General features: G+C 49.0%; 1 protein-coding gene and 1 long non-coding RNA gene across 4 annotated transcripts in view; one reads left to right on the forward strand and one right to left on the reverse strand.

Annotated features, from left to right (window-relative positions):
- The window catches only part of LOC135413636 (uncharacterized), an 81,128-nt gene that overhangs the window by 14,269 nt on the left and 41,777 nt on the right, over positions 1–25,082 (reverse strand). The gene's annotated exons all lie outside the window — the stretch shown is intronic.
- Positions 1–25,082, forward strand: part of PTPRA (protein tyrosine phosphatase receptor type A) — a 117,328-nt gene that overhangs the window by 2,964 nt on the left and 89,282 nt on the right. For all 3 annotated transcript variants that reach the window (XM_064653556.1, XM_064653554.1, XM_064653553.1), the window contains exon 2: positions 24,218–24,356. Coding sequence is in view for 2 of the 3 variants with exons in the window: in XM_064653554.1 (XP_064509624.1) it covers positions 24,339–24,356 (18 nt within the window). In the remaining variant the exon portion in view is untranslated. The remainder of the gene's footprint in view (positions 1–24,217; positions 24,357–25,082) is intronic.

Raw genomic sequence — 25,082 nt, forward strand, 5'->3', positions numbered from 1 at the left:
TGTTGAGGGCGTGGGTTGTGTCATCTCTGCCGTGCTCGGCTGAGCTGCGGTGGCACCCTCCTGGTCTGTGTGATGCCCTGTAACACTGGGAAGTGCAAGGTGTGATATTTTGCATGGAACAGACTGCCCATATGCTTCCATAGAGTCAGGAGTGGCACCAGCTGCTGCCTGGTGCTTCAGTCTTGCTGTGACACGAACGGGAGGTCACTCGGCCCTCACAGCTGCTTTCTGGGCTCATTCACAAATCGCATTTTGCTCTGGAAATAAAACAAATCCCTGGGCTTTCCTGTCGCAGTGGAAGTCATTTAAACATGACCGGGTCCGTAAGCATCTCCAAAGCCTGCGGACAGGAAGAGACACTCGAGTGGAGAGGTAGGAAATGTCCGCATTTATAGCAGTGGCTGATTCATGTCCTGCTCTTAACTCCTTCCCTCCTGCTCTCGGTGGGATCCAGCTGCTTTGCTTCAAGGCTCAGAGGCTGAGGAGACTCTGGCTGGCTCACAGGACGCTGCTGGGTTTTGTACCTCGTGTTTACGTGGTTTGGGGTGGAAGAGGAGTGGGCTGTTGGAGGTGTGTGGTTATCCGAGTCGGATAACCGGAACGTCGGCAGTCACATTAGAAGGGATTAATATTTAATATATAGGGTATGAACCTTGGTGCTTAATCATTATCTGAAGGGCTTAGGAAGAGATTTAGCGATAAGCAAGTGATTCCCAAACTGTCCAGAGTGATTTCTTGCGTATTCCTCTGGAGCAGCTGGTCCTGGATATCCCTAGAGGCTGGTCTGATCCTGTTCTTCCTGATGTCTCCAGCTTTTGTAAGTGGGTAGAGTGGCTTTCATCACGAGTGCTTGCTTCTCATTAAACTCACAAATACTCTGGAAGCCCTTTTTCTCTGATGCAGCTCACGTGCCTGGACTGTGAGGACCTGTCAGTGCTTGAAACTTCTGTGTGTAGCCAAAGCCTGTGGGAAACATGTCGTGGGATCCGTGGATGTTGCCACTGTCACACAAATCTGCCCAGCCACTACTCCAGAGGCAGCTCATTTGTACTTTTCTCTGGCCAGCCTCTTTAGGAGACCTTAAATGTCATCTTCAGGCCCCAGTATGGGCCCAGAACCCCCTGTGATGACTCTCCTCATGTGGGTTTTTTTTTCAGCATAAGGTGTTTTGTTGTGCAGCAGGGTGGGGGCTGCCCCTCTGGGATGGGGGTTGCTGTGTTTGTGCAGGGAGGGGGTGATGGTGGGGGAGTGCTGTGTCCTGGTCTGGAGGCCTCAGCACAGGAAAGACATGGACCTGTTGGAGTGAGTCCAGAGGAGGCCCCGGAGATGCTCCGAGGGCTGGAGCCCCTCTGCTCTGGAGCCAGGCTGGGAGAGCTGGGGGGGTTCACCTGGGGAAGAGAAGGCTCCAGGGAGACCTTTGAGCACCTTCTGGTACTTAAAGGGAGCTTTTTAAAAAAGAGGGAGAGCAACTTTTTATATGGGCAAATTGTGATAGGACAAGGGGAACAATTTTAAACTAAAAAAAGGTAGATTTAAACTAGATATAAAGAAGAAATTCTTCCCTGTGAGGGTGGAGAGGCCCTGGCACAGGTTGCCCAGAGAAGCTGTGGATGCCCCTGGATCCCTGGAAGTGTCCAAGGTCAGGTTGGATGGGGCTTGGAGCAACCTGGGATAGGGGAAGGTGTCTGTGCCCATGGCAGGGGGTGAGACTGGATGGTCTTTGAGGTTCCTTCCAACCAAAACTATCCTGTGATTCTATGCCAGGGCACACAAATAATCCCTCTCCCTTCTCTCCCTGCCCTGAGTGAAAACTCACCTGTTTGAAGGCACCAGCCATGTCATCAAACAAACTGTACTGTGGTTGCTCTTATGGTACTGGTGTGTTTTGTGGGCTGCAGTTTTGATGGTGGAAGTCAAAACAACTAAGTGTGGGTTGGGTTTTGGCATATTGGTCACGTAGAATATCCTGGTGTCTACTGTAAGAGGCATGGAGGTTGGAAATCTTTTAAAAAATGGGTCTGCTTTTTTTCCCAAAGCACCTGTGGAAGAATCAAGGAATCACAGAATAGTTTGGGTTGGAAGGGACCTTAAAGATCATCTCGTTCAACCCCCTGCCATGGGCAGGGACACCTTCCACTAGCCCAGGTTGCTCCAAGCCCTGTCCAAACTGGCCTTGAGAGTGCTCCTTTTTATTCTTTGTGCAAACACATCACTTGCTCAGGCAGCAGCAACTCTTTATTCCAGAATAATTTGTTGTCCTAATTCCTTCCTGTTGAAGCAACTCCATTTTGCATGGAATAATTAGTACTAATTTGGATCTGGGGTGGAAAACAAGAGTCCTCTGACTTCAGAGGAGCAGACAAGAGCGTAACCTCTGCCTCTCCTGCGTGAGTCAGGTCGTGTCGTGCTATCCCTCCTCTGAAGGAAAATTAAAACCTGTCTGTGAGACAGAACATCCCAGGTTGGTGGGAGGGAGCAGGAGGTGGAGGTGTCACGGATTTTAAGCCTTCTGCTTTTGCAGAGAGTCAAGGACATGTGTGGTGAGGAGGAATGGGCCACCACCTCCTTCCCTCTTGGCTGACACTGAGGAACAAATAAACAAAAATGTTCCCACCGTGCTGATGTGAAAAGCTGCCTCTGAGCCAGCCTGGCCTGGTGGTGGATTCCTGGAGCCCCAGCCAAGTACTTGAGACCTTTTTATTGCCATAACGAGGATTTCCTCATCCTGCCCCACAGTCTGACTCGAGCCACAGCTATTTTCTGGTCCTTCCGGGAAGACATCCCTGCTCTGCCTTCCTCTGCATAGCGAAGGGAAACCAGCCAAATCCCTTCCCTCCCCCAGATCCCTGTGTGTTTGCAGAAGGGGAGGTGCAGGCATCCTCCCTGACTTCTCAGCGTTTACCCGGGGAGCATGAAGTGAATTCCACAGGCAGGATCACCCCTGCCTGCCTCTAGTAGGTTCACTGTTTGCTGTTGGGGTTGTGAGTACCAAGGCCGTGAACATCTCTCCAGGCTGAGTCCTGGAGGCAGTGGAAATGGGAGATGTCTAGCCTGGAAATCCCAGCTGGCAAGAGATTGACTTCCCAGTGTCTGGATACCCAACCACTAGAAGCTTTGGCTGATGGATGCTACTTAGACAGAGAGTTTTAAGACCTGGATTAATAAGCCCAAAATGCTGCTTGACTCTGCAACTGCATGGATAAAATTATGTTAGAGACTGATTGCAGAGGTGCATACCTGTGTGGAAAACAGGGTTCAGCATGTTCCAGCTTGTAGGTTTTGTGTATCCAAGTTAAGTAATAGATGACAGGAAGCCTTGATCCAGGTATGAGCAGTGAATCAATCAGGGCTGGATTGCTCTGGGGTTGAAGCAGCCCCCCCCCAGGATGACTGTCCTCCCATATCACGTCTGATGTTTCGAAATAATCTCTGGGTTAGGATTGTTCTGATGTTCTAAACCCCAGGGGTTTATCTGGCTCTGGGCTCCACCCCATCCAAGGTGACCTTGCTCTGGGGCTGCAGAGAGCAGCAGTTCTGGTGTAACTGCTGAAGGCAGGATGTCTCCCTGGGTCTGTGCTCAGATACTGATCCCAGGGAGTTGGGGATCTTCCGCCCAGAGGGCAACTTGTAGAGGATCTGCCCAGAAATGGCACCCAACCATCCTCGCTTGTCTGTTGTGCACCCAGCATGTCATCTTCTGGGGACAGTGATAATACAGGCACAGAATGGTTTGGGTAGGGAGGGACATTAAAGATCATCTCTTTCCAACCCCCTGCCATGGGCAGGGACACCTTCCACTAGCCCAGGTTGCTCCAAGCCCTGTCCAGCCTGGCTTTGGACGCTTCCAGGGATCCAGGGGCAGCCACAGCTTCTCTGGGCAACCTGTGCCAGGGCCTCACCACCCTCACAGGGAAGAACTTCTTCCCAATATCTAATCTAAACCTATTCTCTTTCAATTTGAAGCCATTCCCCCTTGTCCTGTCACTCCATGCTTGTAAAAAGTCCCTCTCCATCTTCCTTGTTTGGTCTCTTCAGGTCCTGGAAGGCCACAATTAGGTCACACCAGAGCCTTCTCTTCTCCAGGCTGAACAGTCCCAGTTCTCTCAGCCTTTCCTCATAGCAGAGGTGCTCCAGCCCTCTAATCATCTTGGTGGCCTCCTCTGGCCTCACTCCACCAGGCCATAATGGTGAACTTGCAAACCAAGCAGCAGATCCTCCTGTAATCCCTGGGGATGTGTGGGGTCCATCCCTTGCTTTCCACCTTGTGTTTTTAGAGTTGGTGTCTCAATTCCTACTCTGGGGATTTCAAACACCTCATTCACAACCTGTGGCCAGCTCTGGGCTGATAGGACTAATTTGTGTCAGTAAATGACATCGTGGTACTTGTCAGAGAGGGTTCTGCAGCCAGGAAATCTGTTCCTGGCCTCAACCAGCACAAAGTCCTGTTAGCTCCCAGTTGGGCATCTCTTACTCCATCCACGAAAAACTCTGCTGTGCAGACCCAGCCCTGGACCAGGGACAGGAGAAATGGAGCTGGAGGAAGAAGCCACCTGCCAAGGCAGTGAAATAGGTGGAAGAAAAGCCAGGAGGATACTCAGATCTGCCTACTGGTGTCAGGGTGACCCGAGACACCCAGCAAAACATGGGGCAAAAGGGACAGACCTCACAGTCCTGAGGCTGTTAGAGGTTTCTAGAAGGCTGCAAAGCTCAACTAAGTAAATCTCACTGAGTAAGAGGAGAAATATGAAGAACAGGATTTGCTTTTTTTGTTTTGTTCTGTTTTTAAATAAAAGAAAAGCATTTTAGTGGTTTATAAAGATTCCAGCAGCGCTCTGGGAAAGCGCAGCCTCTTGTTCCAGGCACAGGGATATCCTGGCTCTCGACCTGAAGGTTTTTGAGGTACCATAAATTTTTCTGGTGATAGTGCGTGGCAGGACAGCCTGCAAAACTTCCCTGCTGCTCTACAATTTGAGTCATGTTTTTATCAGGCCAGCAGATAATCATCTCACTGGTGTTCCAGAAGCGAAGCTCTTATGGATGTGTTTGAGAAGGCTGAAAATAAATATATTCACATGTGTTTTCCAGTGTTGCTGAACATGTGGTGTCTTGGAGCCTCTGGATTTCACTCTCTGGCAAACTGGCCACTCTTGGAAGCTCAGAAGTACAACTTTAGTCCAAATGCTGGAGCTTCATGCCCCTCCCATAGCAGACACTAAAGCCACCCCTCCAGGATGAATTAGAGATGAACAGAGATGAGTTAGGAATGAATAATAAATTGGAAAGCATGGATAATCCTCAAGATTTTCTCTTGAGGAGACTTTAAACCTATTTGGCTACAGGCAAATAGATGTTTTTAATCCCAGTTGCCGTGTAGAATTTGCATCCTCATTCCAGGCAGGGTGGGAATACTGGGTGGGATCTTTGGTGGCAGCAGCTTGTCTTTGGATACCCAGATAGCTGGAGGATTGAGACTGGGATTAGAAAGGTTAAATTGTTTTCTAAGCTTATCTAGGAGTGTGCTTGAAACCCTTCTGGTGAAGAAATTTTCCCTTCTATCCAATCTAAACCTCTCCTGGCACAACTTGAGGCCATTTCCCCTTGTCCTGTCCCTTGTTCCCTGGGAGAAGAACCCGACCCCCACCTCACTACAAGCTCCTGTCAGGGAGTTGTGTACTCAGACAACTCATTTGTCATCTTCTGTACCTGGCTTGGTCTTCAGTGGTTGTGCAGGAGTTATTTTTTTTACTCCAGCAGGTGCCTGGAGGTAAAATCTGTGGCCCAGCCGTTGGTCTGTGTTGCAGCAGTGTCTGGACTTGGGCTGTGCTGAGCAGGCACACCTGGCCTCCCAAACCCCAGCATCCAAATGAATAAAAACTAAAATAATAAAATAGGCAAGGGCTAACTGACAGAGAAAGGCAGCTATGGAAGAGTTAAGATGAATCTCTGCTGTCCTGGGGGGTAACTAAAAGGCACACTCATCCTTTCTCATCCCTCCCATCCCCTCCTTGGACGAGACTCCAGAGAGGATGACAAACCTGGTGGCTGCTTGAACAATTTCCACCTTGGGTCCATCAGCACGTTAAAGTGGTTTGGAGGGTCCCCAAGCGTCTCCATCCCTCTGGGTGGTTGTTGTGAGGGTCCCTGCAGGAATTTATGTCCCTCAGCCAGGGCTGCAGGGGAGCTCTTGGTGACTCTGGTGTAAAACCGGTGCTGCGTGTGCACAAAGGTGACGGATCTCTTGATCCACTCGGGACAGGCTGTAGAGGCACCTGAGTATCTCATGCTGCTGCTTGTGTCCAGTTGTTATCCATGACATAACGCAGGATTTGCTCTTTGCCTCCCTTGAAATCTGTTAGACCAGGCTCTGTGCCTGTGCAGAGGTATTTGCCTTTTTGTTTTTTCCATGATATTCTGTGGGGGTTGCTCGAGTTTATGTAACTCCCCATATGTTGCCCTCTTCCTGTGGAAACTTGAAGATAAATTGTGAAATGCAGGGAGCTGCTTTAAAAGGATACATCCTCAGCTGGATCTTGGCCTGTTTCTGGCAAGAAAAGGGGAACCTCAGAGCCCTCTGTCCTTGTTCCCTTCTCACACAGCTGAGTGAGCAGCGTGGGATGGAGCACCTGATGCTGCCCTGTTGCCCAACACTGGGATGCTGCTCCAAGAGGAGCCCATGGTGAGCTGGCAGCAGGCTCCAGAGCAGGAACGTGCTGTAAGGAAGGGTGGTGGTTTCTCCATGGAGGGGCTGCAGCCCCAGCACCGTTCCCTGCAAGCCCTCTCCCATTTTCCAGAGCTGCTGCATTCCCTGCAGTGCACTTCTGCCCAGCATTGCTTTCACTGAGCTTTAATTCAGTGTTAATTGAAACACGTGGCTGGACCTGATCTTGCCAGGTGCTGCTTGGTCTGCATTCCCATGTATATCATGGAATCATGGAATTGTTTGGGTTGGAAAAGCCCTCTAAGACCATCGAGTCCAACCATTCCCCCAGCACTGCCAAGGCCACTGCTAACCCATGTCCCCAAGTGCCACATTCACACAGCTTTTGGGAACTCCACCACTGCCCTGGGCAGCTGTGCCAGGGCTGGACAAACCTTTCCAGGAAGAAATTTTCCCCAATATCCAACCTAAATCTCCCCTGGCACAGTTTGAGGCCATCTCCTCTCTTCTTGTCCTTTGTTCCCTGGGAGCAGAGCCCGATTCCCCCCCCCCGGCTCCCCCCTCCTGTCAGGGAGTTGCAGAGAGCAAGAAAGTCCCCTCTGAGCCTCCTTTTCTACAGGCTGAGCCTCCCCAGCTCCCTCAGCTGCTCCTGCTGCTCCAGCCCCTTCCCCTTGCCCATATCGAGGAGGTTTGGGGATGCTCAGCATCTTGCAGATGGGGGTTCTTGCGCTCCTGTGGGACACAACCCTGGTAGATTGATGCCTCTTTTTCACTGCAAACCTGAATGAAGCCCTTCACCCATCACCCAGCTCGTTTGTGCTTATCATTTTTGAAAATCGTTCATTCCCAAGTGCGAGAGCAGTTGCAGGCAGGATGCTGGCAGAGCTTCCAGCCTACACAGCGTGTAATTAGGGTCTCTGAAAACATCCATTTCCATTCTCTCTCCACCCCCCCAGCCCCGGAGCAAAGCCAGGAAGCCCAGCCCCTGAACAAACCCCCCCCCCCCCCCTTTTGAACTTCAAGGCTGAGAAACTGAATTTTGACTCTGAACATTGAGCTGGTTTGACTGGTGGACGGAGAACGAGGAAGTCTGTGCACAAGTGGATGGGAGAGGTGGAAAGTCCTGGGGGCCTGAGGGGAAAAAGTGCTTCAGAGATGAGCCACACAGGTCTGATGATGGTTGGGTGGAAACTGCAGCCAGGGCTCCTGGGCAGCCAGGCAGCCTCAGCAGTGACGGGAAGGCTGAGCTCCTCCACATCCAAACCCGGGAACTGACCTATTCCGTGGGGCTTTTTTTGAAGTTACTGCAAGATCATGACTGGTTTTAGGAAGCCAAGAACTTTGCAGTTGCTCAATACTCGCTCAGCTGCTTTGGTATGTGTTATTTGGAATGGTTTTATTTTTGTGGAGTGGATTTAGAGTTGCCAGCATGGGATCTTTGGAGATTAACGTGCTTGGCTCGTGTGGAAAGAGCTGCTGGCGAGGTGGGGCCTGGCTTGGTGGCTGTGGCCTCATTAGAGGTGACATGGCTGGGCAGGTGACTTTGGGCAGCACAGCAGACTAGAACACAAAACTTGTAGTTTGATCTGTTTAATCTGTCTCTGCTGTCCAGAACAAGTTGCTGCCTTTTACTGCCCATAATCCAGGGTGCCCAAGTTTCACAGAATCATGGAATGGTTTGAGATGGAGAGGATCTGAAAGATCATCTCATTCCAAACCCCCTGCCACAGGCAGGGACACCTTCCACTAGCCCAGGTTGCTCCAAGCCCCATCCAACCTGGTTTTGGACACTTCCAGGGATGGGGCAGCCACAGCTTCTCTTGTGTTTGTAGAGTGCAAATCTCACCCACTGACAATTTGGCTCAGTTTGGGAGAGAATCTTTAAAACTGTTTTGAAACCTTCAAGGATTCAAGGGGGCTGATGGTGCTGCATGTGTGCACAGGGGGATTTCATTTTGGGCTGTTCAGTGCCCACAGGCTGAGAAAGGTAGCAAGGATTTAAGGGAATTGAAGCTCCAGGAGCCCTGTGTGCTGAAATTCCACCCCACTGTGCCAGGGAAGGTATTGCTGCCCAGCTGAGATCTCCTCTTTATATTTGATATTGAATTTTCCCTCTCCTGCGGCTTCATTAGGGCGATGGAGTCATAGAAATGTCAGTAATTAACTAATGAAGGATATGGGTGGTAGCACAAGCAAGCAGCTTCCATGGCCATGTGGCTGTTATTCCACGATTTTCAGTCCAGCAGGGAAAGGTCATCTTGGGATACCTTCACCACGCTCTTTGTGGCTGTGGCCGATCCCATCCTATATCCAACACTTGCCATGTCACTTCAGCTGTTTCCAGCCCCCTGGATGGTCATGGCAATGCCATTTTCCCCCCTCCATCAGCAGATCCCGAGCCCAGGGATTAGGAAGGTGGCTGCCACTTCCACATTTTTTTTTCCCATTTTGCCTGTTACAGTAATTGTTCCTGATCTTTTCAAGCATTCCTGGAGCTCTGTCTGCACTGACAGGACTGGGCTGTTGGGGCAGGAGGATTGTTTTGCTGTGGAGGTGACAAATGGCAGCTCAGCTCCTTTGGGATGCTTTGATGTGACTCACCAAGAGATTCACTTCCCGAGGGAGCACCTGGCATCCAGAGCTCAGTCCTCCGTGCCCCTCCCTGTCCTTATTAGAGGTGGGAATGCCAGCCTTGGCTGTAGGGTTGAAGCAGATGCACCCTGAGTGGCAGGGACGTTGACTTCCCTTCCACTGCCCTCTGAAGGTCCTACAGCCTCTGCTTAAAGTTCAGCCACTGGGTTCCTTCATTTTGGTGGATGTATTTCAGCCAGTTCTGAAGCGTTTCTGACCACCCCAATTTGCCTGTGGTCACTTGATGTGAGGTTACAAATGACCCCATCAAACTGTGGTGTTGGATGTTACGTTAGAATCGATTTTTCTCATTGCTGAAGGTTTTACTTCACGTATTTTTGGAAGCTGGGCTCTGATTTTACTTTGAAGCAGTCAAAACGTTGAATAAAACACTCCAGAGCTTTCAAAGCACTTGAACTGTGTTCTCCCTTCAGACATTCTGTCGCTTCCATCCTGGATCTGACCCCAAACACCTGCTCTGAGCTGTGCCTGGGTCACAGAGGCACTTGGATCTACATCTGGAAAGAAGTGAGAACATTGGGAATGATGGTTTGGAGGACAGGAACTGAAAATGTATGTGGTTGTTAAATCTGTTCTTGCTAATAAGAGCCACTTGAATTTATTTTTGGGTGCAATTTTGGTCCCTCCTATTCTGGAGCTGAATTCATGGCTTGTGTTTTGGATTGTCTCCTCCTTCCCTCTTGGTCTCCAGCTGCCAAACCCTCTCTTCTCCCCCATGCCCTGGCATGTGGCACTGCAGTATCCCAGACTCCAGCACTGCAGATGTGCCAGCTGGAGACACTGAGCTCGTACAGGTCTAAATTTTGGAAGCAGCAAAAAATGATTGACTTGAGGAAAACCTCGTTTGGGCTGGATTTTCTCCCTGCTCAGGGCCCAGCGATGTCGAGCAGGCGCCTCGGAATCTTTGTGCAGGAGAGCTCCCAAGTGGAGCTGCCGTTCTTAGGATGGTTCAGGTTAGAAAGAACCTTAAAGACCATCTCATTCCAACCCCCTGCCATGGGCAGGGACACCTCCCACTAGACCAGGTCGTTCCAGGCCCCGTCCAGCCTGGCCTTGAAGCCGGTTCTCCTCACAGGCATCCTCTGCTTTTACCGAACCCATTCCCTAAATTATCTCCGTTGACAAAGTCACACTTACGTCAAGCACTTGCCCACTTAATTCTTCCACTTGTGATTTTTCTTTCCTCTGGGCAGGGTTGTTTGTCAGCAGCTTTGAGTGCAAAGATGCCTATTTGTTAAGTCTTTCCTGGCTGCTGAGTTTGAACTCTTTAATATTCCTGTCTTCTGTGAGCTCTCTTCCATGAACTTTCCTTCACTTCCCTTTCCTTCACTTCCCTCCTCCCATTTATCAAAGCCTTGCTCACAGATTTGGTGTCCAGGGAGGGGCTGGAGTATTCCTGTTGTGTCACACTAGACTGCCTGTCATCCCTGGGGAAAAGGGGAGGGATGTGAAATAAAAGGAGTTTGTGCTTCCGTGCTTATTGAAAAATGGTGACCTTTGAAATGCCCTAAACCTGAAGTCTCATGCTTGGTGATCAGACCTAATGATTCTGACCTCTTCCCACTTGAGTTGTCCACTGTCTGATCCAAAAGGGACTTGTTCCCTCGGAAGTGGGCCTTGTTCAGCTCACTTTAGGTAGTGGGCAGCTGAGAAAGTAACACTTTTGCTTTTTTCTGACAGAAAACATCCTGCAGAGGCTTCATTACTAATAATAAACTGCTAAGCCTCATCATCTTTGATTGTCAGGCATGTACTGTGAGCTGAAATCTGTGGTTTAGTCACAGAATCATGGGATGGTTTGTGTTGGAAGGGACCTTAAAGACCATCTCATTCCACCCCCTGCCATGGGCAGGGACACCTTCCACTAGCCCAGGTTGCTCCAAGCCTTGTCCAGCCTGGTCTTGGACACTTCCAGGGATCCAGGGGCAGCCACAGCTTCTCTGGGCAACCTGTGCCAGGGCCTCCCCACCCTCACAGGGAAGGATTTCTCCCTGATATCAAATCTAAACCTCCTCTCTTTCAGTTCTGTCCTGCAACCTCCCTTTAACCTTGGTGCCAGCTGTGCCTATTTCACCATTTGCACTTAGTATTCCCACTTCCTGCTTAATAACAGGATGGTCAAGCCCTGTCTTGTCAAAATTGGATGTTCTCTGGGGCTCAGGCACAGCTCTCTCGTTATTCCCTGGCTGAGCAGGGAGGGCCGTTGCCCCGGTGCCAAAGAGAAAGGAAGGTGTGAGGAGCTGAGGGGGTGTTTCGTGATGGAGGTGAGCTGATGTAAGATGGAGGTGGTGCTGTTCTGGAGAGTTTATTTTTCTGTTCCCTCCTTTCTGCACGTGTTGGACCACGTCTGGTGATGGGGCAAGGCAGCTGGGCTTGCTTTCCTTGGCGCCGGGCCACGCTCCGGCACGGCACCCTGTCCCGGCTGACGCTTTGGCAGGTGAGCTGATCCCACTGTGGCTGACACAGAGCCTGGCACGGGCAGCTCTGGCAGTGCCTGGGGTGGGAGGTGGAGGAAAAACGAGCTCTCACCTGGTGGCAGAGACCTGTGTGATCATCCAGCTCGCAGAACCCCAGGTAACCCACCGTGGAACTCCCGACTCCAGCCGGTGCCCCGAGCGCCTGACTCCTGCCTCTGGGTAGGAAATGTGGAAAACAGATGTGACCTACTGATACTATCTTGTTTAACTGTCTATATCCAGATGTTTCCAGCTTGTAGTGCTAATTTCCACTTGCAGTTATCCAAGAGCTAACTCCAAGATGCTCACTGCCTTCATGTCTGGGAAAAGGAGCAAAACTAGCCTTAACATTTATTGTTTTGCTTGACCTGGCATCTTTTGCATCCAGGTAGGACAAGCCTGTCCATCCCCAAACTGTGTCTTGCATCTCAAAATCTTTTTGTACTGGAAGTTTTTCTTCATTATCTGGGTGGTAGGATTGAAAAGCAAGAGGAATCAGACTTTTGCCCAGGAAATTTCATACTTTGCAAGGGCATTTCACATCTGTTTTAGAAGACAGTGTGAGCAGCTTTCTCCAAGGGATGCTCTTCCCTCAGGACTGCAGTTTTGTTAAATTTCATCAGCACATGACCACAGAGCACGGAAGGACTCACAGGAATGTTTCTAACTCCCTTTGAAAGGCAAGCTGTTCCTTCAGCTTCTTGTAGAATCAGCCTGACAGGAGACACTGTAATCAGGCTGCAGATGTAATTGCATTTGTAATGTGAAAGACAGAACAGATTCTACAATTCCCATCCTTGACTGGCTCTGCAGGGACTCAAGGTAGTCCAAAAAAACCCCAAAACCAGCAGAACCAACCATTGCTTTTGACATTTGCGATCAGTCTGGGCAAAACATTAGGAAACAACATACTCAGGGGGACAAGATGATCTCATACATCTGACTTTAAAGCAACATACTCCCGTGGAAACTTGTTTCTGTGCCTATTCCAGAGCACTTGGCTGCTGCCCGGACTTCCCCTGCCCCCCACCCCAGACCAGCTCAGCTTAGTCAGCAAGTTCCAGTTCAACTTCTCTTCTGCCTTTTGTTTTGTGCCTGTACCTGAGTTAGCTCCATTCCTCAGTAACCAGTTCCTTGTCACAGGAAAGGCTTCCAGGATGCTTCCAGCAACTTACTGTCCATTTCCTGAGGAGAACTGCTTGCTTTTAAGTAGTTTGCCCGAAATCTTAACTATTCCAGTGCAGCTAAGGCTTCCTGTGTTGGTTGACCTTCTTGGGATGAAGTTCCAGCCACCCACATGCTCTGTCTGCATTTAGCTTTGAGTCTGGAGAACAAATCTGTGCCGCAGGATTTCGCCATCGCCGCGTTGTTGTTCCTTTGACACTGTGATGTGCGATAATTCTCAGTGTAGCAATTGTGATTTACAAGCAGCAGCTCCCTGCTGTTTATTGCTGTTGAATCTTGAGGGCTGTGGAGACAAGAAGCTGGGCTGGAGCGAGCCATAAGGGCTGGATGTCCCAGCTGGAGCTCCGTGGTTTGGGCTGCGGATTCTCCTGCAAAGGCAGATCCTCTCTGGTCCTTCCTCGAGCCAGCCCTGAGAGCAGGTCAGACCTTTTTGATTTTCATACCTCTTCAATATGAAGACAGAGAAAGGATCTTGGCATCCCAGGTGGAGATGAGCTTACTTGCATCCAAGTTACTCAAGGATTTCCTCTAATAAGGCCTTGGTGTTCCCCGTTTGCCTGGCTTGAGCACCGGGCTGATTCCTTTCTTCTCTGCCATCATTGTAGGTGTGGTGTGGACTTTCCCAATAGGACATTGCTCATTCACTCCCCTTTTTTAAAAAAGAATGTAATGGATTATCTTTTCAGGGTCTGATTCTTGCTGTTTTTTTGGGAGCAGGTGCCAACAGCTGGTGTGGCCGTGCATGAAGTGATACGTAGATACCAAATAAGCAGAAGCTTATCTGGAACTGACTGCAGTCTCCTCTCTGCCTCTGAAGGATTTGCTCTCCTTGGAAGGTTTCCATTTTCATTGAATCCACCTGTAGCAATGAAACACAAAAAAACCCATGAACTCCAGTGCCAGCAGACTGACTGGTGTTGGTGTTTGGGCTTTAACTGGGGAGAATGAGTCAGCCTGTCCTCAGAAAGCACCAGAACCGTCGGCACCACTTGACCGCTGTTTTCCTGTTGCTCCCTTTTGTTACTCTCTTTTTCCTTTTGTTGAAGCTTTTAAGGGCCAGGGTGCACGTTGGTGAGAGTGTCTGGATGTTTCCCATTACTGGGAGTCTCCTGTTTGTGTCTTCTCTGATTATTTTTTTCACAAGGAGGATCAGAAAGATGCAGAGATCAAGACCTTGTCTGAACCTGATCTTGTGGTATCATAACTCTAACTGCTGACCTTAGGGAGCTGGTCCTAATCACTCCACAAATAAATCTTTATAAATCAGCATTTACACCATAGAAATTCACACAAGCTGATGGCAAAGTCACTTAAAGTGCAACAGAATAAAAAAATATTAACTGTTTTGGGGTTAAGTGTTTAAAGGTAGGTTAATACCTCTCTAGAGGCCATGGAGGACTATGAAGATACATCAAACTCATACCAAACTCTTGTGTTTGGTCCTTGGGATATGGCCTTGGTGCCTCAGAACCATCCTTTACATACTGGTCACTCATATTTTTCGTTGTTCATCCCTTCTTCCTAAGGAAAGGAACACAGGGATGTACAGTAATACCATAGTAGAGTGTGTGTGCCTGGGTGCTGAAGGCACATCTTTGGCTTGTCAGCATGGGGGAATATCTGCATGGAAAGTGGTGCTCGTGGAGATGGGAACCATCCCGGCCGGAGTCGGAGCAGATGGGATGCGCAGCCTGAACCAGCCCGTCTCGTTTATGCTTTATTAATTAGACATGTTATCAGAGTCATCTGTGTTTTCTTCCCTTTTCTCTTTGCAAACCAGTTCTGCTGCTTCGCTGCCCGCAGAGGCTCTGATGAGGAGCCCGGTTTGAATCCTTGAGACTGGCATGGCAGCACTTGTTCACTGTGGTCTGTGTTAAATGCCCTAAAGTGTCTGGGGTGAGGACTCAGAGGAGCTTTGGGAGCTCTGGGGATCATGATTTTTGGAGATGATGGTGCTGTCCTGGTGGCACATCCTCCCTCTGTGTGCTGTCAGTGTCTGTAAGCACTTCCACCACTTGTGTTAATCACAGAACCACAGGATGGTTTGGGTTAGAAGGGACCTTGAAGAGCATCCAGTTTCACCCCCTGCCATGAGCGGGGACACCTTCCACTATCCCAGATTGCTCCAACCTGGCTTTGGACACTTCCAGGGATCCAGGGGCAGCCACAGCTTCTCTGGGCAACCTGTGCTGCTGCTTGCTGTAGGATGCTTAAAAACGTACATGGATCTAAAAGGTGACTGGATAAACTCTTGGAAAGAAAATATAAAGATCCCTGTGCAGAAGCAGTCCATGCTGGAGACTGAGAAGTGTCTGGGGAGAAAATGGTATGTGCTGGTGCGGGTCTGACCTTGCTTCCTTGACCTGTCGTGTTGCTGTTGGAGTTATTGAATTAAATGGATCTTGGATGAGGTCTGTCCTGCACGTTGGGAAAGTCTCAGGCTGTCTCCCTCTCCATACTCAGTTTTAAGATTTTATTGAAGGAGAGGAAAACCTTTCAGAGGTTAAAGTTCTCAGGTGGGAGCCAGCAGTAGGGATTTTCCCCAGATTTCCCTTTGGACCTCTGTTCTCCAGGGGGTTGATATCCACATCCTCAATGGCAGTGCCCTTATCTGCATGTGAGGGTGAAGTGGATCATAAAATCCCTCCAGTGAACCTCTTGTAGTCTAAAGCTGCACCAGAGGAGGTTCAGGTTGGACATGAGGAGGAAATTCTTCACAGAAAGGGTGCTTAAACATTGGAAGGGGCTTCCCAGGGAGGTGGTGGAGTCACCATCCGTGGAGGTGTTCAAGGAAAGGCTGGACGTGGCAGTCAGTACTCTGGGCTGGGTGAGGAGGTGGGGATTGGTCACAGGTTGGACTTGATGATCTCAGAGGTTTTTTCCAGCCTAAATGATTCTGTGTTTCTGTGAGTGTGGTGTGCCCACCTCTGATGGGGGAGACTGAAACAGGAGTTGGACTCGATGATCCTTGTGAGACCCTTGGTGCTCAGGATATTCTGTGAAACCCCATAAAACCAAATTCTGTGATTCTGTGAAACCCTGTAAAGCCAGCCTGAGTATCCGCCTTTCAGACACGTGGGTCTGTTTTATAGCCACCGTTGGGTGAGGTGGGGATCTTTGGCTTTGCTTTATGTCTGATGCTCTTCCAGGGAAAATATTCACTCACTGAACGAGCAGCAGGATCATCCCTGCACGCAGAGGGGGGGAAGTGGCTTTGAATGATGGGCTTGTCGGCTCACTTGGATACTGCCCAGATCCCTTCCCTTCCAGCAGGACAAGAATCACCGTGCCCAGGCTCTTCCCTTGCACATGCACTCAGCATATGTTATCCTTGGAGTCCTTTTCCCGGGCATGCCTTTGTGCAGGCACAGCGTCTTCCGTGGTAATGGGATGCTGGTGCCTTTTGTCAGCAGAGTTAATTGGGTCTCTCGGTGCCGGGATATTTCCTGCTGCCGCATCCTCTTCCCGAAGCTACGCCTCCACCTCGGGAGCTTCCCTGCTGGTGGAGATGGGATGTTGAGCTCTCTGCCGTGCCTGGAGCCAGCGGAGGTTAAATCACGGATGAACCTTTGGGGGATGCACATGCTGGGAGGCTACTGGAGTCATTTTAATTGCGGCGTGTTTATCGAGCTTGCTGTAAACGCAGCAGGAGGCTGCAGCTTCTCCAGAGCCTGGAAGCCAAAGGTGTATCGATCCCAGGGAGCTTGTGGGAGAGCTCAGCCAGGTTGTTCCCAGCTGAGGATGAAATCTCCCTGTGTCCTGTTCTTCCTCCTCAACTTGTGTCTGGCTGTAATGATTTTATAACACAATTTTCCCGGCTGATTGCTCCTCCCTGTTGCTAGGGATGGGGGGGGAACTCAGGAATACTCGTCTCCAGCAGTCCAACACTGCAGATAACATTGAGTCACTGCCGAAAGCCTAAAAGCAAAACAGATGTTCTGTTTCTAGTGACTAAGTGAAGTATTAAAGGTACCAGATGAGCAAAGTTTTAACTGAAGTATTTAATTTGTGGTTGGCAGCTGAGACAAAGCATGGGCAAACAAGGTGCAGTGCAGAAATGGCCTCTCTCCTGTATTATGCAGCCTGTATGTTTTCATAAAATTTTTTTTCCATTTTTTACCATTTTTTAAATAGGTCTTTCCGGCTTGACTCATTCTCTCTGTAGTTGTAACCTTTAGTTCTGGGTGGGAAGGCAGTTATTTTGTGAGACATGAGACCAGTGGCAGGGTGAGTGGGCTTTTGTTGCTGCCTCTGTCATCTCACTGTTTGTCAGGTCAATTCCCTAGGAGTGGCTTGTGTCTGTGAAGTTGGAGATAATTATACCTGTTCTCAAAAATAAGGAAACTGGACTTAATGGTGCATCTGCTCGGCCGTGCTTTTGAATTCGTGAATGAGTAGAAAACTTAGAATGTGACTGTCATGTAGCTGTTATTCTCTGAGTAAGAGACAATTTTTGATGACCTATGTTCTTAAAAAATATGCATAAAATTACATGAAGATCAGAACTGTGATCCCAGGATCCTGGGCTCGTTGGGAGCCAAGGTGTTGGGTTCCCATTCCTTTGATCCTTGATGAGAAACCTGCAGCACTGTCTGGCTGTGTGAAGCCCAGGTGCTGTGTCCCTCATTGCCACTCCAACCTGAGCACGTGAGAACATAAAAGGGAAGGAATCGTGTCCTGGTCCCTCTTCCCAGCAACGTCTCAGTGCAAGTGCTTGTGGGTTCCTCAAGTCCTGGGAATATCTTATGTAAAACACATTATAATCCTCAGAAGGAGGACCATGGCCAGAATTCCCTACTAGGTAATTCCATAAATCACTGCACTCTGTACTTCTTGGACCAATGACTTGCATGTTTGGCTGCCCAGCACCACAAAATCATCAGGGGAGGACAGAACAGACCTTGGACTGACCAGGCTGCTCTCCCTGGTGTGTGGGAAGTGGATTTGTGCTGCTGAGCCCACGTGGGAACTGAAGCCAAGACTCCATCTCGCCAGTCCTGCAGGATTTAGCCTTGTTATTGGCAGGTTTTGGATGTTTTCTATTAAGAAAAAGGCTTTTTGGATCTCTTCTGAGGGTTCCTCCCTTTGGAGGCTTTCTCAGGAGCCCATGTGCTGAGCACTTAATCTTCCACCCCACTTAAGGGAAGAGGGGCAGACACCAAACTCTTGTTGGCACCTTATTTCACTTAATTCTTGCATTTAATTGTTTGTCATTCGGCTTTTAAGAGACTCTCTGCCAAAATCAAGAAGCTGAAAATTAAAGTAATTATTGTGGTGATGGATGCAATCAAAGAGGCCATCAGGCTCCTGGTCTGTGTGCTGTGAGGAAAGGTGCAGGCTGGGATTGAGCTCATCTCCAGGGACATGCTGGGCTCCAAGAGTTAATTTTGCCCCTGGCTTCTCTGTCCATGAGTAATCCATTTGTGCTGGGAGGAAATGGCAAGTCCTTGCAGCGAGGACAGGCTTCACTACTGGAGAAAATTATGCCTATTTATCATATGATGCTCTCTGTGCCTTTTTTGTTTGTCCTTCATCTGAACTAAGCTCTGTGGTGATGAGCTTTTCTGTCTGACAGCAGATGTTGTAGTGGCCTGCAAGTGTTCCTCTTTCTTGCACTTGCTGTTTCCCTGAAATTCCTCTGGGAACCAGTCTGTGCTGGGACCACCCAGCTGGGAAGGAGCTCGGCAGCAAAGGACCTGGGGGTCCTGGTGGACACCAACGTGATCTTGAGCCCTGGTGACAAAGGACAGTGTTTTCTGGGCTGTGAGAGACACAGCAGGGCCAACAGGTCGAGGAGGGGGTCCTACCCCTCTGCCCAGCACTGGTGAGGCCACACCAGGAGCACTGGGTCCAGTTCTGGCTCCCCAGTACCAGAGGGACAGGGACAGACTGGAGAGAGCCCAGAGAAAGCACTGGAGCACCTCTGCTGTGAGGAAAGGCTGAGGGAGCTGGGATAGCTCAGCCTGGAGAAGAGAAGGCTCCGGGGGTCTCATCAAAGTCCATCAACACCTGCAGGGAGGGTGCAGAGAGGATGGAGCCAGGCTCTTCCCAGTGGTGCCCAGTGACAGGACAAGGGACAACGGGCACACACTGAGACACAGGAGGGTCCCTCTGAACATCAGGGAACACAATTTGACTTAGGGGGTGATGGAGCACTGGCACAGGTTGCCCAGGGAGGTTGAGGAGTCTCCATCCTTGGAGATACTCAAACTTTATCTGGACACAGTCCTGGGCAGCTGGCTCTGTGTGACCTGGCCGAGCAGGGGGTTGGACCAAGTGGCCTCCAGAGGTTCCTTCCGACCTCAGATGCTCTGTGATTCTGAGATAAGGAGGTTGAGGTCCTGAGGAGATGCAGGACTGGGCTGAGCCCTCCGTAGGGGTGTTACTGTGCACAAATGCAGCTACATTTGGCATCCTACAGCCCTGTGTGATCACACCTCCCCCGCTGCATGCAGTGCTGTAAAAATGTGACATGGCTCAATAATCCTTCTCCTGCTGTTTTGGTGTAATTTCTGTCTTTATGCTGTGTGTTTTCTTTGCTTGCTTCCTCCTTTCACCTTCCCAGCTGTCTCCTCAGAGCAAACTTCCGTGACTCTTATTGTTCTGCCTGTTTTCATTCTCTTTCTTGGGTAAATGTATCTTTTTTTTTTTTTTAAGTGTGGTTTCCTAAAGCTCTGCAAAATGCTCTTTCCCTGCTGCATTTCAAAATATTAGTTGCAAAAAAAAGGGAGAAATATACTTAATTCAGGTTCATGTCTTCTTTTATCTGTTTTTCTTTTCAACAATGACTAAAGCCACTGATAAATAATGCTAATTTTTGGTACCATCTGTGAATGCAGAACCAAGCTGTTTCAGAGCAGCATTTTTGGTGCTTTTATCTGTTCAGAGGGGAAGGGAAAAATCTCTTTGCATTAGCAGCAGTAACCTATCTCCCACAAATTGTAGTCTGTGCTCCCATCTACCACTAAAACCCAAAGCAAACAAAGATTTCGTGCAGAGACAGGAAACCTTTTGGGTGTAATTGCCGGGAGGTCTTTTGCTTCCACGATTTTTGGGTTCGCGCAGCCGAGCAGTCCTGCGGGTTCGCTGGGGTGGGTTTGTTATGAGCTCTCACTGCGCTCTAATTCGACGTTTTTGGCAGCTCTGAGGGCTTTAAACACCCTCTGCAAGAGTCTCCTGGCCAGGCTGAGTGAAAGAATGTCCCGTGGAAGGAGGGAGGGAGGGAAGGAAGGGGCCGGTGAGTGGAGGCACAGCTGAGCTACGCCCTGATGACAGCCCTGCCCCCAGGCTCCTTTATTTTGGCCTGGAGCCTTCTTTTACATAATCCTGCCCTGATCCCTCTCCTTCTGCAAGGATTGGAGTTAGAGGACCCTCCAGTTTAACCAGATCGATCTGGGAAGCAGTTCCCTCCCATCATCCCAGCCAAGAGGTGGTGGTGTTGGTGGAGTCAGTTGGCTTGGGATGTATCAGAAGACCTCACCAGTACCAGGACTTGATTTTAAGGCTCCTTTGAAGGCTGGGGGGAAAAAAAAAATTAAACCTTGAATATGGTCTGGAAAACTGTGGAGCAGGTCTGGCTCCTGGAGCCTGTGTGTTGAATAGCTGATGGTACCACAGAACCCCACGTGGGTGAGGTCTCACCTGCAAAGTCCTCGTGGCATTTTTGGGTGTGTTTATCTCTAGGTCGTGTGAGATTCCCAAACCAGAATTGGGCTGGGATTTAGGATCACTTTCCCAAACCAGAATTGGGCTGTGATTTAGGATCACTTTCCCAAACCAGAATTGGGCTGTGATTTAGGATCACTTTCCCAAACCAGAATTGGGCTGTGATTTAGCATCAAGTCTTTGGGGAAGCTTGTCACGGCAGTGTGTAATAGAGTAATAAAACCTTAACTGCTTTGCTTTAGTGTGTCAAATGACTCATTTACAGTATCATCTGGGAGAGATGAGGCTCTGGAAGACAAGTAAGACTTGCATGGGGAGGGAATATTGAGTAATGGACCCACAGCTATAATTGGAGGGGGAATAGATCTTCTATTTCAGAGCTGGGGAAGTGGTTTATCTGCCCAGTCTGTAAGTAAGTGATACTTCTCTCAACTTCCTCCACATATTCTCCACTTCCTATGTGTAATAATCCTGATATAAATAACTGCTTCATTGAGTCCTAGAGGCAGATACTGCCTGCACTTCTCTATTATATAGGGCTCTATTACATAGGTTCTCTATTATAGAGGTCCCACAGGTTGGTGCATAGTCCTGCCCTTCTGGGAGCAACAAATTGATATGGAAGCAGGGAAAATAGCATGTCCCTATAAGTAACCCCCCCTTCCCTATAGCTAACCCCCATTTATGTGTGAATATAGAGCACCATCCCACAGGACGCCAGGGAAGTGGCAGACAGACATACAAAGGATTATTATATTTGATCAGGCTTGGAAATGGGCTGTAGATAAAGCCCTTGGTGTTTGCTGGACCATTAAACATTTATTATCATCTCTCCCAGTGTGCTGGTAGCTGTAAATAACAGCTGTGATGAAAGAGTGGGGTCAGCAGTTGCCTTTTGCACCAATGTTTGTTAAATGGAGAAGCAGATCCTGTGATTTTTAAGAGCTTACTTGGGGGAAGCATCTGCCCAGATGCCTTGGAGAGAAGGCATGAGATGAGCTGGCAGCTTGGAGCTCCCCCCTTATCACGAGGAAACGCCGAAATCTTAGGAAGTGGGAGAATTCAAACAACAATGAAAAAAAAAAAGATTAGGGCCAGAGTTAGCAGTTAATTTATCCCTGCCCTTCCTAACAAAAATACTTAATGCCCTCGGATCAGAACAGCTTTTGGATCTGGGTTTAATTAGGTGGAAGGAGGGTTCGTGCCTCTCCCCCAGCTCAGCCACGGATGGCGAGGCATTTCCATCATCAGACTTCTATTTCCCTTTCCCCCCCTTCCCAAGCTTTGGCAGGGAGAGGAGAAGTGTTGCTGCAGGGCTGGGACTCGGCTCCTGGGGTCTGAGCTGCAGCACCTGGTCGGATGATGGGGCTTTTTGAAAGGGGGAATATGAAGGGATTACTCTGTTGCTGGGAGGCCAAAGCCCGGTGATTCCTACCGCAGGCAATCCCTCTGAAGTCAATGAGATTGGAAAGCGTGTAAATCAGTATGGAATTTGGCGTTTTCCTGGAAAAGCGGGAGGGATATTTGTTTTACTTGCATATAAATCACTTCTAATAAGGCTCTACGGGCGCGACTGATCCTTCTCATCACACCGTTGCTCCTTCCAGTCCCAAAGTGACTCTCGCTGTCCTCTCATTTTTGAACAATTTCGTAAAAACAGCTCCTGCGTGGGAATTCTCTGTGGTTATTGCTGGGAATGACTCAGGCGTGTCCTCGTGCGCTCGGGACCTGAGGTGTGAATGGAGAAAGGAGACGGGCTTGTTTTCACACTCTCTCATTTTGAGTCCCTGACATGTTCCTGTTCCACCATTTGGATGTCGTCAGGCCGAGGGATAATTAGAGGGAGCCTGTTTTGCTGCAGAGCCGGATTGGGAATCCATGTTGCCGTGAGCAGGGCCAGGTTATTTGTTGGGGGAATGCAAAGTGGTGGAGTGGGTGTCCAGGGAGCTCTGCTGCACCACGAGGGAGAGGATGCTCTGCTGCTTCCTCCCTGTGTCTGCAGAATTTACCTCCTTTCTACAACTTAAAATAAATAAATTCATAGAATCACGGAATGGTTTGGGTTGGAAGGGACCTTCAAGACCATCTAATTCCAAGACGTGGGCAGGGACACCTTCCACTAGACCAGGGTGCTCCAAGCCCCGTCCAGCCTGGCCTTCAACACTTCCCAGCGAGGATGGGGCAGCCACAGCTTCTCTGGGAATTCCATTCCAGTCCCTCACCACCCTCACAGGGAAGAATTTCTTCCTAGTATGTAAGAATTCCTTCCCAGTATCTAAGAATCCTAATACCTAAATCGATCATCCCATTTATCAAATGCAGATTTGGAAGCTGGCATTGCACTGCTCCAAGCTGGAGCAGGGGTGTTGGTTCTTTCAGTGGTGCTCTGCAGCCCAAAAGTCTCCATCACCTGCACCCAGATGTTTAAGGGAATCCTGGGAGCTGCTCTTGGAGCTCTCTGACATCAGTTCTGCTGCCTGGGTGCTGGTGGGTGGTTTGGGTGCTGTGTGAGAGGACTTTAGTGCTCTAATAAAGCATTAGGACAAAGAGCATCAGCTTTTCTCTTGCTGTGTTGAGGAGGACGTCGAATTTTGCCCGATGTTCCAACAGCATAGGTGGTTTCAGCTATTTGAGACATGGCCTTGCCTTATAAAAATGCATCTTGCCTTGTTTGTGCATTGTGCAGCCTGTGGAAAATGTGATCAGCTTGGGTTTGAAAACGAAATCTAAAACTGGAAAAGTCCTACAGAAAGTAACTGAGGAGCCAAATATATATAAATGAATAGCTGAGAAGAGAACCAGGTCCCATGAAGCTGGTTGCCAAGGGAATAATTCACTTGTCCCTCCCCCAGCCTGCCAAAATAGTTATTGTTTTCCTCTCCTCCTTGCCAGCATACCCACAGCTCCAGAAGAGCCACCTCTCACTCCTGTAGATGCTCCAACTGATACATCCCTAATACCACCTCGGGGCCATTTTCATGAGCAGAGCATAGCTTTGAAGGCACCTTCCCCCTTTCCAGGCCTCCAGAAGAGTTGGTGTGGATGAGAGGTTTGTCCCCTCTTCACATTGATGCTGTCTGGCCTGACAGGTGCCCTGCTCCTGCCCACAAACCTTCTCTTCCCCAAGAAAAGAGAAAATAAGGTCATTTTTAGGACAGTTGTCTAGTTTTGGATGTAAAATCTGGCAGGAATGGAGATCTTTACAGCTTCAGGACAAGTGATGTATGTTCCCTGTCCTCTCAATTTATGGCTAATTTCTTTGTTGTTCATTAGCTCCTGGTGTACTAGCAGGCTGCATAAATTTGGGTTGTTCCCCAAATCCCTTGAGCTGTGGTCTTCAGTCTTCTTCTTGACCACCTCCATGCCTTCTGCAGGCTGGTGTTCCTCCAGCTGTGCTCGGAATGCTTGGATAAACTTACTTTATATGGAGCCTGCATTAGCATCTGGGACAATCTCAGTTATGTGGGACAGTCCCAGTCACCCCCAATAAAACTCAAGTAGTCGGAGCAGTAAAAAGTCTGTTTGTTTAATATGAGTGATCTGTGTGAAATGACTCCCTCATCTTGGCACAAACCATTCACTGGGTGTTCCTCTTTTACAGGTAGCATCGAGAATACTCCCCAGCCTTAATAAGGATTGATTGTTTACTCCTCACCGTCGTCCCGGTTTGGCATTAATCGGAAAAAAGCTTTGACCGTCGCCTTGGGGAGGTGAAGAGGTGAATGAACGTCCCTTTTAAGGTACAGTAGAAGCATTAATGAGGTGTTTTGGGTATGGAGGTGGTACTAGTGTGGCCTTTGGAGGTTCCAGGGTGTACAACTTCCTCGTGGATTCACACCCGTCAGCCTTACAGGGTGAAAGCTGCGCTCCATCATTCCTTCATCTGACCTTAGTGGTCTTCTTAAACTGGGGGGTGTTGTTTTTTCTGATGCAAACTTGAACGAGTTCAGCTTTTTTTTGTTTATTTACTTGAAAGAATCTTTCAGTTTCGAAACTTGTAGATTTTGTTGTGAGACGTGTAGAGTTTGGGCATCAATATTTGCGCTGTTTTGAGGGCTTTCCTTAAGGTTTTTTTTCTTCTTGTCTGCACAAACCAGCATTAAACTGAAATACACTGACCTGTGCTCTTCCCTTGGCACAGATGAGCATGGAATTCTGGCATGAATGATTTATTAAGGAGGGGGAAAGAAAAAGCCCAGAGTCTTTTTGAGGAAAGGAAGGTCATGGAGTAAGAAGGAAGGTTATGGAGTAAGAAGGAAGGTTATGGAGTAGAAGGAAGGTTATGGAGTAAGAAGGAAGGTTATGGAGTAAGAAGGAGCATTACTCAGGGCATTGGTGCATTAAACCCCAACATCCATCAGGGAGTTTGTGGGAAGTTTTTCTGGTCAAAGTTCTTCCCGTGGTCTGACTTGAGGAAAAGATTTTAAAATCTTTTCCTTGAGGAATGCTTTTAAAAATCAAAAATA

Source organism: Pseudopipra pipra, chromosome 4, assembly GCF_036250125.1.
Source record: "Pseudopipra pipra isolate bDixPip1 chromosome 4, bDixPip1.hap1, whole genome shotgun sequence".
Classification (NCBI taxonomy): domain Eukaryota; kingdom Metazoa; phylum Chordata; class Aves; order Passeriformes; family Pipridae; genus Pseudopipra; species Pseudopipra pipra.